This window comes from Larimichthys crocea, chromosome XXI (genome assembly GCF_000972845.2).
Source record: "Larimichthys crocea isolate SSNF chromosome XXI, L_crocea_2.0, whole genome shotgun sequence".
Taxonomy (NCBI): domain Eukaryota; kingdom Metazoa; phylum Chordata; class Actinopteri; family Sciaenidae; genus Larimichthys; species Larimichthys crocea.
In genome coordinates, this window is record NC_040031.1 from 21223633 (window position 1) to 21238039 (window position 14407).

Consider the following 14407-nt stretch of genomic DNA (forward strand, 5'->3'; position numbering starts at 1 on the left):
GGGCCTGACATGGAGGTCTGCAGTTTATTTTGAAATGTATGCCGTTCATTTCCGGGCCTGACAGCGGAGGGGCCTGGCAGTGGAGGTCTGCAGTTTTTTTTGAAATGTATCCGTTCATTTCGGGTCTGACAGTGGAGGTGCGTGACAGTGGAGGTAGGTGCTGACAGTGGAGGTCTGCAGCCAGCATCTCTTGACATTTTACTCCAGCCAACATGAAAAACGCATTAACAGTTACCTGTAGTACTGTAGCACTAACATATAACATACATATAGTATAGTATAGTATAGTATAGTATGAGTATGTATGTATGTATGTATGTATGTAGGTATGTATGTATGTATGTATATATAGTGTGTGTGTGTGTGTGTATTATATATAATATAATATATATATATATATATATATGTGTGTGTGTCAATGTTCATCAATGTGAATATAACGATTAATCAAAATCAGTTAAATGTAAACGTTAGTGCTCTTTATCAGAAAACCCTCATGTCACACCTACATTCAGACCTGGTTTATATAGACACAGATTAAATGTTAATATAAAAAATATTTCAATATTTCATCACAGTGACAGTGTTACACACATTAGTAGCTGTAAACACTCAGCATTAGAAAAATACATACGTTGGTTTGGTGCTTACATAAGGAGTAAACATTTATAATCATCACTTTAAAAGTTACATACGTTGTTTTTGGTGCCTATTTGTTTCCCAGATATATTAGTGTGTGTGTGAATAGGTGTATAAGAGACATTAACTTAAAGAACTTTGTAGAAAGGTGCTTTATTAAGTTCAGTCCATTTCCTTGTATTAGTTTACGGGCAGATCTGCCACATCCAATATGGCGGCGACGTCGAATACGATTCAGTGCTCAATGCGGCGTCTATGTATATATGTCCATGGTACTGACCTCGGTCGCTAGCCATGATTGGAACTGTAATGGCTTAATGTGTACCCCCCAGTAAGTTTTTAAATAGTATTGCTTATATACAAACTATTAACAACCTGTTTTAAACCACGGAATCAAACGTTAAACGGAAAAATACTTACATTTGTACACAGTTTTCCGTCCATCTGCCATATTTATTTTCCTTTCCACACCCAGAAAACTTCTGGCAATGCATGATGGGATATCTTGCTTCGGTTAGTGACCATCGGATGTTCACTACATTTCGCGGTGAATTGTGGGATACATGCTTTCCCAAACGATGGAGAACCAAGTGCTAACTCCACAAGGAGTCGGATCCATAAAACAAATGCTTACAGCTTTTAGACTAATAGTACCATTCAGGCTTCGGTTTGAGCTCCTGCAAACCTAGCAACATTTGGCAACAAGGCACCAATCAAGTCCAGGTTAAACTGTGAACCACTGAAGAGTGAAAAGAGAAAACAAGAGGACAAGACACAGCTGTGAAGACATGAAACACATAAAACACGTCCATATGAATTGAAAAAGTAATAACTGTCAATATTAATTATTAAGAGTCACTACATCAGTGTTGTGTATCTTATTTCCCTTACGTGTCCAGCGACCTGATGAATGTGCTGGCTTCTTCTAGTGATTTAAACTCCTTCTCTGCATCGTTGTGTGTAACCCGGCGTCGCACCGGGTAGAGCAGCCCAAAACGTATCCCCAGTTTCAGAGCTTTAGTGCCTCCTTGAGCAGAGAGGAAATAGCTCTAGCAGTAGAAGAGATGGAAAAATCCTCAGGAATTCCCACCAGCCGTATGTTATTGCGCCGAGATCTCGCCTCCAAATGCTCGCATTTATTGCCCAATCTTATAAGTTCTTTTGACGGATGCTGTACTTTAGCTTGTAAGGTAGTGATGTTGTCAGTGCAGGAGGAAAGCGATGTTTCCATTTCACCAATGGTGCCCTTCAGAGATCACACATCAGACTGGATGCTTGTAATGCTGTCAGATAATTCCAACTTCACTGCCTGTAGCTCAGACTTGATATTTGACAAACTGAGTTGAGATTATTGTGGCGGCGAAAACACACCCCGAAAAAAGATGAAAAAAGATACAAAAGTGTGCCTAAATTAAAATTCGTGAAGGTTGTTGCAGGAGCTCAGAGAGGTGCGTCCTACTCCATTAGTCGCTACACCGGAAGTCCATCTGCTGATACCTGAAGGGTACATTGAACCTTGCCCTAAAAGTATGAGTGGTCAGATTCTGGAACTTTGATCGGGTTCTCAGATGCTGACTAGGCTGGTGACTAAGATGGCTGCCGCTCAACCACAGCCCACAGGCAATGTGTTCTTGCTGGGTGGAGGACCAGTGAATTGTCTCAATAAGAAACAAGCAAAAGTTGCAGTTTTAACAGCAAAAGCTGAGTATGTTGCACTGAGCCAAGCAGCACAGGAATGTATCTGGCTTGAACAACTGCTGAATGATCTTGGTGTGGATGCAACGCCTGTCGTGATCCTGGAGGACAACCAAGGAGCCATTGCAATCGCAAAGAATCCCATTGATCATTCAAGTACTAAGCACATAGACATTCACTACCATTACCATTACCGTGAATGTGTGCAGAATGGGCAAATACAACTACAATATTGCCCAACAAATGACATGAAGGCAGATATCTTGACCAAGCCACTAACAAGGCAAAAGTTTGAGTATCTCAGGAGTTTATGATTTATTGCTCTTAAGTAATATTGGCCTAACTTAGTGTAAAAAAAAGCCTTCATGCCATTGTAAAATTAAGTGGGAGTTTTGTAGTAATGTAATTCTCACAATGGGTGTATGTTTTGTGTTATACTGCCATCTAGTGGGGTGGCTGTCTGTTCATCTGACTTTCAGTTTTTCGTTCTGAATAAAACGTGAATCTAACAGCAGCAGTAGATTATTGTCTTTTATAACTAGTCAGCTTATCTCTGTGTTTTATTATTTGGGAGCTGTGTTTGATATTTAGATTTGTATAGTGAGTGAATTATTTTCAGCGTCACCTCACAGCATAAGGTTTCTTGTTCAAACCTTGGCTGGGGCCTTTCTGTATCAAGTTTGCATATTTTCCCTATGTCCACTCGAGTAATTGGTGACTGTATGAATATAGAGTGCCTTAGATGAATATAGAAAGCGTTAGTTTCCTCAGGTTATTCCGGTATACATTTGTTAAAAGGTCACTTATGTATTTAGGTACAACAGCATCTGCATCCCCAAAACGTCCATGCTACACAGAGGTAAGCAAACAAAGCTTTATGGACTTGATGCCAAAACCACCCTAATCAAAGTACAGTGGTCCCTCGTTTATCGCGGGGAATATGTTCTAAATATAACCCGCAATAAACGAAATCTGCGAAGTAAGTTTTACAATTATTATACATGTTTCAAGGCCGTAAAACCCCTAACCACACACTTTTATACACCTTTTTACACGCATTTTGTACAGTACTCCCTTAGTTAATCAACACGCAGAACACATGTGCGGCTCTCCCTTAGCCAATTTAGGACGCAGAACACAATGCGCGTTCATACTTTACAGTACGCTGTAAAAAAAAGCATGCAAAATTACACTAAAAAATCCGCGAAACAGCGAGTCCGCGAAAAGTGAACCGCATTATAGCGAGGGACGACTGTACTACACAAGGACCTCCAAGATGAAAAATAATTGCATCCTCTATTTATAAAGAAAGAAAGAAAGAAAGAAAGAAAGAAAGAAAGAAAAGGAACAGTTGGTCGAATTAGAACAAAAACAAAACAAAACATCAAGGCAGGTAACAACACAGGAACACAAAAATGAATACATTTTATCTCAAAGAAATTCTGACTACGTAAACTAAATTACAGACACACTGACAATAAATCTGGCAAGTACCTGGCAAATCAGATTAAACAAAACAAAGAAAAACAACAATACTAACCAACAAAGACTCAGCAGGTTAGCAAACATAGTCACCTAAAGAAATAAATAAAATTTTCCAAATTGTTTACAAGAATTTATACTTGGTTGAAATTCCACAAAATCACGAAAAAACTCATTTTGCACCATTCAAAAATGTACTCCCATCTGTGATAACCCTGATTCTACAATTTAAAAAATACAATTTAATTTCCACATAGAGTGATAATGGCTTCACATATCTTAATCACATTTTTTATCAGAAAAATCTTATCTCCTGGTCACTTGGCTTACTTGTCATTTCAATTTATATGGCAGAAATAAAATATCTTCATAACTACTGTATGTTTTAATATAATCACCTGAAAATAAGAACTGTTATGTTCTTTGTTCAATCGTCTTCTCCTGCTTCCGGAGTCGGGTCGCGGGGGCAGCAGCTTCAGCAGGGAAGCCCAGACTTCCCTCTCCCCGGCCACTTCGTCCAGCTCTTCCAGGGGAACCCCAAGGCTTTCCCAGGCCAGCTGAGAGACATAGTCCCCTCCAGCGTGTCCTGGGTCTTCCCCGGGGCCACCTCCCGGAGGGACGTGCCCGGAACACCTCACCAGGGAGGCGTCCAGGAGGCATCCTGACTAGATGCCCGAGCCACCTCAACTGAATCCTCTCAATGCAGAGGAGCAGCGGTTCTACTCTGAGTTTCCCGTGGATGGCCGAGCTTCTCATCCTATCTCTAAGGGAGAGCCTAGCCACCCTGCGAAGAAAGCTAATTTCGGCCGCTTGTATTCGCAGTCTTATTCTTTCGGTCACTACCCAAAGCTTGTGACCATACTGTAGGTGAGGGTAGGAACGTAGATTGACTGGTAAATCGAGAGCTTCGCCTTTCGGCTCAGCTCCTTCTTCACCACGACGGACCGGCGCAGAGTCCGCATCACTGCAGAAGCTGCACCAATCCGCCGGCCAATCTCCCGCTCCATCCTTCCCTCACTCGTGAACAAGACCCTGAGATACTTGAACTCTTCCACTTGAGGCAGGATCTCGTCCCCGACCCGGAGACTGCACTCCACCCTTTTCTGGCTGAGAACCATGGCCTCAGTGCTGATTCTCATCCCAGCCGCTTCACACTCGGCTGCGAACTGCTCCAGAGAGAGCTGAAGGTCACGCTTCGATGAAGCCAACAGGACCAGATCATCCGCAAAAAGCAGCGACCCAATCCTGAGGCCACAAAACCACAGCCCCTCAATGCCATGGCTGCGCCTAGAAATTCTGTCCATAAAGGTTATGAACAGAACCGGTGACAAAGGGCAGCCCTGGCGGAGTCCAACTCCCACTGGAAACAAGTCTGACTTACTGCCGGCAATGCGGACCAAGCTCTGGCACCGGGAATAAAGGGACTGGATGGCCCCTATTAGTGGGTCCGGAACCCCATACTCCCGGAGCACATCCCACAGGACTCCCTGAGGACAACGGTTGAACGCCTTCTCCAAGTCCACAAAGCACTTATAGACTGGTTGAGCGAACTCCCATGCACCCTCCAGGACCGCGCTAAGGGTATAGAGCTGGTCCACAGTTCCGCGACCAGAACGAAAACCACACTGCTCCTCCTGGATCTGAGGTTCGACAATCTTGCAGACCTTCCTCTCCAGGACCCCCGCAAAGACCTTCCCGGGGAGGCTGACGAGTGTGATCCCTCTATAGTTGGAACACACCCTCTGGTCCCCCTTTTTGAAGAGGGGAACCACCACCCCGGTCTGCCAGTCCAGAGGCAATGCCCCCGATGTCCACGTGATGTTGCAGAGATGTGTCAGCCAAGACAGCCCCACAACATCCAGAGCCTTGAGGAACTCCGGGCGGACCTCACCCACCCCCGGCGGCCTTGCCACCAAGGAGCTTTTTGACTACCTCGGCGATCTCCCTAGAGATAGGTGAGTTGTTCTTGTTACCTTAAAATGAGCCTTGTATGTCCATAGGCCGTCTTTCAGAGTCCACCATGTTAAACTGCCATGTTGCAACAGTGGCTTCATGTCATAGTTTCTCCTTCACACTAGGAAAGACAGGATGAGGCAATACTGCACTTTGTTTCCACTACATCTATCTGATTAGTTCCTTGTTACTTTGGAGATCCTTTTGTTAACATATAATCAATTCAGAAAATATGGTGCAAATTTGTTTAAACTACAACTAAACTTGATTAAACTACTCTGTGATATTACAGTCTGGTAAGATTGGCTCTACCTCCATCAGCTCAACCATTATACAGCTGATTACACATTTATCATCGTTTATTCATCCGTCATATCAGTAATCCAATAATATAACATATTTGTTATAGTCATAGGAGCCATTTTTTTATAGACCTCCACCTTTGATGCTTTAAGTACATTTTGAATATATATTTTATATATATTATTGGCAAGGTATGTTGTGTATGGGCAATGGCATGACACACATTATGGTAATGTTATAATAAGCTTGCGAAAGGAAAAAAATATGCTGAGTCTTTCCTGCAGCAACCCGGTTCTAAATGTGACCTGTGGTACACAGACTAGAGGTGTGTGAGTGATTTGTTCATTTTCATGCAGTACGTTCCTTTGCCACATGGCAGCTGCATGGCTGCTCAGGCTGTGACGAGCAGTAAGAGCAGCAGTTCGTTCATACGGATCAGTCTTTCGTTCATTTGTCACATTTACATCGGCCACAAGAGGGCTACAGTGCTGCACTCGTGAATGAACAAAATGACTCAAAAAAAGATTAGTTCAATTTGCCGTCTGAGAGTAAGTGATCCAAGTCAGTTAAAAGACTTGAACTTCTCAACACTATCAGTGAGTGCATTCAGCTACGTCTGTGATGCTACACTCTTTATACTCTCAGTGTAGCCTGGTTAGCACTGTTAGCTCCTCCAGCTGTGATAGCAATCTAAGGTTCCCCATTATAACAGACGGTACTCATGGTTTGTACCGTCTTAGATCCAGCTCTGCCAACAGCTGTTATTTAGTGTAGACAACAAGTTGTGGCTTTATTTGAACAGGTCATAAATGTATCATGAAGTATGACAGAAAAAAATCTCTGATCTCCATGCTTCAAGTTCATGTTTGCCGAAATTGGATGAAGACTGGTGTTGAAAAAAAGGCAAAATGTCCTAAAACACAAAGCTACTGCTACTCATTTCAATTTGACTTTGCTTGTGTTTATTGCCGCCCATAGGCTCCTTTACCCACCTAGGACAGTGTACTTCGCATGCTCAGTCTGATGTCATCACTGAGCAACAAAGATTGTGGGATGCTTTTGGACAGGCAGGGCAACACAACTTTCATGTCAATAGGTGTATTGGAAGTATTTATGTTCAGATTTTTTAGGTCTGTATTTTGTTAAATTATCTTTTGCTGTAATCATTCCTCCTGGTCAAGTTGGAGTCATCCACTGTAATTTATAGGAGACAAAATGCACAGTCTTTTTGTGTATGTACTTAAGTTCAGATGAAGAGAAAATGAGGCTTCAGTAGTCTGAGTTTGACAAGCCAAGTGGGTATCTTCCAAAGTCACAGTCATCATTGTATACATTTTTCTAAATTTCAATTTCTCTCAATTAAGCAGAAAAAGATTACAAGATTTCTTGAAAATAAAAATAATATTGAATTTATTGCTGTTGTTTTCAGATTAATGTACATGCAAAATAGGTGTGTGGTCACCGGCCCTGATTAGCCCCAGCTGACAAGTTGTGGTACCTGACTCATATTTAACTACATTATTTAAACTAGAACCGCTCAACAGTCAGGGCGGCTTGTGGTTGTTGTCGAGCGTGCATTTGTATTTGAAACCTGTTTGTGAATGTTAACAAGTGTGTTTACTGGTTTTGTGGAGGTATTTGTTTGTTAAATAGGGACTAGGTCTGTTAAGTTTATTTCTACTGATTTGCACACAGAATATTTCTGTTATAGTCACAGAGTTTAAGGTTTTTGGGTTTTTAGATGATAGTGAAATAGTGAGACTTTTCTTCATTGTTTTAATTCTAATAACAAGATTAACATAAAACAAAAAGAGAACTCTAAAAAGTTCTATATAAAGTCTATTTGTTTTTTTAACAGCATCCAATCACCCTTTGTGCCCTTATAGTTTACCTAATCTCTTTTTGTTATAATGAATCTAAATTTCATCTAATAAATTACTTTGTTTTCACCAAGAAAGTCTGGTTTATGTTACTTCCTTTTCCCTACGACCTGGGAAGTAAATACAGATTTATCAAGGGTGTTAGATGTGACAAGAAACAGGCCAGTGGTCAACAGAGATGGGAACTGATAAGATTTTATTGATGCTGATGCCATTATTGATTCTAATTATCATTATTGTCTAATTCTTTATTGATTCCTTTATTGATTCCTGTGATTTACTAAGTAGTATAAGTAGTACTGTTAAGTAGTATTTGTGACATCACCCACATGTTTCTGAAGGTCTGTTGTAAAGCTTATTGTGGTGGATCTTGCTGCCTCCATCTTGGCAGTCCTTCTTCACCTGGCTCTTGACTCATCCACAAAAATTGGCATGGAGGAGTATGTATGGCAGGCTGAATGAAGCATGAATTTGTTTAAACAAGCCATATGTAAAAGTTTAGCCACAATCTTAATTCTGCATACTTCCAAAAATGCTTTTTTTTGTACCAGTTGGACATTTTAACATGGCAGCTGATGGAGACTGACTCATTTTATAGTCAGCTTAAAGTTGTTAAAGCTGTCCGATGAACAGCAGCTTTTGGTATTTGTGGCTTGGATTAGCTGTGTGGAAAAAAATGGCCTGCTAAGCTTGCCTACTCTAATGTTATTATAACTACTCTTGTAAACAAAAGTGCTAAAGAGCATTGAACAATGGTTCTGAATAATTTATAATATGATTACTTCATCAGAAATCAATTTTAAATTTGAAAATTGTTTCAAAGTTGAAAGATTAATAATAAAAAAAACTGCACATGTTGCAGATTTTGTGTCAATTTGATTTTAATTGTATCTCATCATTTTAACATGGCTCAATGGTCCCTCATTTAATTACGTATTATAGACAGGTGAAGCTATGCAATATTTTTTTTTAATTTGCCCTAACTCCTTGAGCGAAGGCAAATGTGAATGCTGCTCGGGCAACTTTAATCCGGCCATGTGCATGTCCTTGATTACAACTACCACAGCTGTCATCCTTCTTTGTGAAATAATGCCACACTTCAACCATTTCTTTCTTTCCGCCATGACTCCTTTCCAGCATCGCAGATGCCTGATGAATTGAAATGAGTTTGACATTACTGTTTTGCAATGTACAGCCGTCAAACAACCGAAAAATACATTGCTATTATAATGAGGAATTGATAAGCTCAGAGATATATAAATCCATTGGGACCAGTTCTTTATCATTATCCCTAGTGTTCAGTGGCTCAGCATTTGGCAGCAGGGGCGGCTGTGGCTCGGAAGTAGAGTGGGCCATCCACTAATCAGAAGATTAGTGACTGAACCCCAAATTGCTCCTGAAGGCTGCGCCATCAGTGTGTGAACGTGTATGAATAGTTAGCTCCTCAAACTGATGAGCACTTGGCAGCTTGCATGATAGCCAATGCCATCAGTATATGAATGTATGTGAATGAGTGAATGAGATACGTACTGTAAAGTGCTTTGAGTGGTTGGAAGACTAGAAAGGCGCTATATAAGTACAGTCCATTTACCAAATGCTCCACTTTTTCTCAAGAGGCTAGAACAAACCAAAGCCAAAACAGAATAAATTTTAGAGTTACAACACATACTTAGCATTCCAAATACAATAACCATAGCAACCATTACAAAGCTAAAATCTGTCCTAGGTATGTGATTTTTAATGCTTGTTCTTGACTTCTTAACATCCCAAAAAATAAAAATAAAAACAGATTAACTGAACAATTGCTTATAACATCCCAATTAACTGTGATAGTTTGGGTAATAATTTTATTGTTTACTTTTCTTTTCTCTTGCAAGAAAGATTCAACCTGTCGGTGTTTCTTGCATGTTCTCGTTAAAAAAAAAAATATATATTTTTTTAAAAACAGCATTTCAGACTATAGATCCACATCAAAATAATTTAATTCATTATTTCATCTCATTGTTCTGCTGTCTAAGTAAATTCAGTAAACACTGACGTCGGTTTCTCTCCAGCACAAGAAATTATAATGAAACACAGAAGCTTGTGCAAATGCCCTACTCACCATATTCAGGTGATTATACTGTGTTTTATTGGCATTCCAAATCATTTTGGAATATTCAAAACCACATTAAATAAGTGTCAGAGAAAATACGAAAAGCAGGTTTAATTTCATTTGTAGTTTTTAACCTATTACACTGCTTTTCTCTAATACATGCCTCTTACAAAAGAATCTACAGATAATCTTCCAAAAGGATGACTGAGACAGCACTGAGATTTAATAACTTCAGTACAGGAACTGCACAGTTACGTGGACATCTTTTGGGAGCAGTGTTGCCTGCACTAGTAGATTGAAATCAATGTGGATAAGATACTGAGCCAGAGGCGGTTACATACTACTCCAACACAGGCAATATGGCAATGTGTGGAACTCAATCAGTTTGTCATCTGGTGAAGTTTAAAGATGGGTGTGTACTCCCGTGTTTTTTTGGAAAGTGTGCCTTTATCAGGGATGGAGAAGAGCATAGTTGTACTACAACATACATGTCACCTGGAATTTACACATCCATAACAATAATGATTGAGAATCAGAGCCATAATTATAAGGTACAGCAATAATAATTATTATTGATATTGTCTCAAAAGCTACACATAATGTTTTCATCTTTTCTTTCTCCAGAAAAAGAAACATATATTTATATTTATATACTGGAAGTTCTTAAGTCTTTTTTCTTTCTGCTTTTCTGACTAAATAGGTAACTAACTTAAATATTTACATTAATTATTTTACAACCATTGGCCCAGCCCAGTGAAGATAAATGTCCCTTTTAGCTTGTCTAGAATAAAAAGCGCACCGGGGAATGAAGGAATAGTCTCAGTCAAAGTCGAGGTAGGGAGGGGGCAGAGGATGGATGTGAGGTTTGAGTGTTCCCATTCCAGTACAGGGTCCTAGACCCCCAGGATAAAGGTCCAAACAGGGTTTCCTATGCTACATGTCGGGAGCGTAAAGGATGGAAAGCCTCACCCTGTAGAGGCACCTGGGCTCTTCAATCTCATATTGAAACAGTGTACAGGATTTTCTGCATCACTCTGTGCTCCAGGGGCTTTCCCCTGTTACAGAAAGGATTTACTGTCCCATGTTCCTGGGACATCTCAGTTTGTGTCACTGTGTTACTCATCCCTCCTCACCTTCCTACATCACCAGCAGCTGTCCCAGCACCATTCTGAACTGTTGTGTACACCCTGCCAGCTCCCTCACCCTCTCAGTCATTTCTCTAGCTGCTCCAGGGGACGGATACTGAAGTGCTGCTGTCTTTGTACTGATCACAATGTCTTTGAGTTTTTCACAGAGCGTGTTGCTGCTTTGTGCCACACGGGCCCTCACCTCAGGAGACTTGGCCTGGCGCGACAGAGTGTCGCCAATGAAGACTAACTTGTGTGCACTGAGAATGACAAACTTGCTGTGAGCCACAAATATCTTGGGTGGCTGGTTGGAGTTGACAGCAGTAAAGAAGGCATCGATGGCATTGGTCACTGTGGTAACATTCTGCTCACATTGCTCCTGGTAGAAGAGGAGGAGCTGACGGTCACCATGGCACAGTTTGGAGGAGGAAGGGCCCCCAGAGCCATTCTGGGCCAGCTGGTTGGCCAGTGGGTGGTGTTGGGATGGGACCCAGTCTGTCATGTCATTGTTGATTGGCCGGCTGACTTCCTGCTCTAGTCGCTCAAACTGTTTAATCTGGAAGGAGAGGAGGAATGAGTCAGTTAATACTAAATAATATTGCCCATAGAAATTCAAGGATTAGCTCATTAGCCAATTAAAAAAGATACTACCAACAATTTTGATCGATTAATTGTTTTAAGTAATTCATCAAACAAAGTTGCCTCTGGTTCCAGCTTCTCAAATGTCAGGATTTGCTGATTTTGCTGAGGGGTTGAAAACTATGGGTATTCATTGTTGGTTCTTCAGATTCTCTGAATCATTTAATGATATTATGAATTGTAAATCAGTTCATTTCAGTTTACTGTCTTTCAAAGAGGTTTAAAAACTATGAAAGAACTAATTCCCAGGCCAGCAGTGTACAGAATGAATAAATATAAAAGCCTGTAACAAATAGAACCTATAGATAAAACAAAACAAAAACAAACAAACAAACAAACAAAACAAAACAAACTGAATTGAATTGAAAACCCCCGTTAAAGCATAAATTAACCGTGGTTTATCACATCTTTGGAAAGCTGAGTTCAATTTCTCTAGCCATACACAGGCCTGATTACTACCACACCTCAATCAAAAAATCACTTAAATAGGACTGCCTGACAAAGTGAAGCCAAAGTAGACCAAAAGATCCTCAAAAGCTAGACATCATGCTGTGATCCAAAGAAATTCAGGAACAAATGAGAAAGAAAGTAATTAAGATCTATCAGTCTGGAAAAGGTTACAAAGCCATTTCTAAAGCTTTGGGACTCCAGCGAACCACAATGAGAGCCATTATCCACAAATGGCGAAAACATGGAACAGTGGTGAACCTTGCCAGGCCGACCAAAATGACCCCTAGAGCGCAGTGATGACTCAACCCAAGAGGGCACAAAAGACCCGGAATTTCAGAAAAGGAACATCATATCAACAGTAAAATATGGTGGTGGTAGTGTGATGGTCTGGGGCTGTTTTGCTGCACTTAGGTTCTGCAGCAGGACAATGATTCAAAACACACCAGCAAGTCCACCTCTGAATGGCTGAAGAAAAACAAAATGAAGATATTGGAGTGGCCTAGTCAAAGTCCCGACCTGAATCTGATTGAGATGCTGTGGCATGACCTTAAAAAGGTGGTTCATGCTCAAACCCTCCAGTGTGGCTGAATTACAACAATTCTGCCAAGATGAGTGGACCAAAATTCCTCCACAGCACTGTAAAAGACTATCGCAAACGCTTGATTGCAGTTGTTGCTGCTAAGGGTGGCCCAACGAGTTATTAGGTTTAGGGGGCAATTTTTCACACAGGGCCATGTAGGTTTGGATTTTTTTCCCCTTAATAATAAAAACCCTTGTTTAAAAACTGCATTTTGTTATTTTTGTCTAATATTTAAATTTGTTTGATCTGAAACATTCAAGTGAGACAAACATGCAAAAAAATAAGAAATCAGGAAGGGGGCAAACACTTTTTCACACAACTGTATATAGTGGCTTTCGAGTCTTCTGAAGGCACTTTTACACTACATCACATTCACCTATTCACTCACACACACCCACCTGTTGCTGTTCCAGTTGTGTCTTGTGTCTGATGATGTTGCCTTTCTCCAGCAGTTGTCTTTGATTCTTCTCAAACTCTTCCTTTCCCTGGCAGATCAACACACAGCCACAGTTGTTACACTAAGCAGACTTACTTACATGATTTATTTTAAACACATTTCTGTTTGTGTTTTAGAAGATTTTTCTTGCATGTGGGTGTGTGTGTGCATGATGGAACCTGTAAATGTACGTAGTCGTAATCCTCCATCCAGCCTTCCTCTGTGGTCTCATATGGCCTGTCCACATCTTCCTCTTCCTCTGCCGCTGTGAACTTTGGAGGGGAAGGAAGGGGTCGGGACTGAATGTTCACCTTCTCTCCTCCCTGATAGCTCCCACTTCCTGATCCTGTCATGTGGCTGCTGATCTCCCCTGGGATTGGAGGAAGTGGCAGTTGCTGCTGTTGCCTGTTGGTCCGTTTGAAGAGCAGCGAGGCATTACCGTGGAGAAAGGAGGCGAGCTGCTTGGTATCGTCAGGGATGCCTCGTGCTGTCATGATTAGTCGATCTAAGTCATCTCCTCCTGGTGGCGGTGCTGTAAGTGCTGTGTGTGACCAGGAAATGGCGTCTAAGCTTTGACTGTGTTGAATCAAACTCTGGAAGACCTCCTCCATCTTCCCCACCTGACGACCCAGTTTGGTCTGCAGAGAGCGGTCTGTTGCTTGGGCAGCATTCGCCACAGCACCCCGGGCAAATTCTAGGAAGTCTCGGACAGTGGCACGCACCCGATCAGCAGCTTGATGAATGGCTGGAAGGTTTCCTTCTAGGTGAGCAGGGCTTCTCCAGTTACCTGTGATGAAAGACATCATGAGGGAAACGCTAGACTCAACAGCTTGCTGGAGGCGAGATAAACGCTCCATGGCCTGCTCCAGGTCTAAGATGAGGGGTTTCCCAGGAATGGACCCAAGAGCAGGAAGTAAGGAGGAAGAGGAAGTGTCCTGGATGGGGACTGTGTCCAAGGATGAAGCAGAGTGGTTGCTCCGTGTGCTTCCTGTGCTTGAGGCAGACAGTCGCTTGAAAGACAAGGTCAGCTCCTCACTGGAAGACTGGGCATCACGCACAACCTGAAAAACACATAAGATCACTGAAAGAGACTCTTCATTGGATTTAGGCAGCAGTCTCCATGTTCCT

At 41.5% G+C, this 14407-nt stretch overlaps 1 protein-coding gene across 2 annotated transcripts in view; it reads right to left on the reverse strand.

Moving 5' to 3' along the window:
* Positions 1 to 9916: 9916 nt before the first annotated feature.
* The window catches only part of bcar1 (BCAR1 scaffold protein, Cas family member), a 131959-nt gene continuing 127468 nt past the window's right edge, over positions 9917 to 14407 (reverse strand). For both annotated transcript variants that reach the window (XM_019270303.2, XM_019270304.2), the window contains exons 6-8: positions 13459 to 14340; positions 13242 to 13328; positions 9917 to 11730 (exon numbers count right to left, since the gene is read on the reverse strand). In XM_019270303.2, coding sequence (XP_019125848.1) covers positions 11185 to 11730; positions 13242 to 13328; positions 13459 to 14340 — 1515 coding nt within the window. In that variant the 3' untranslated portion in view covers positions 9917 to 11184. The remainder of the gene's footprint in view (positions 11731 to 13241; positions 13329 to 13458; positions 14341 to 14407) is intronic.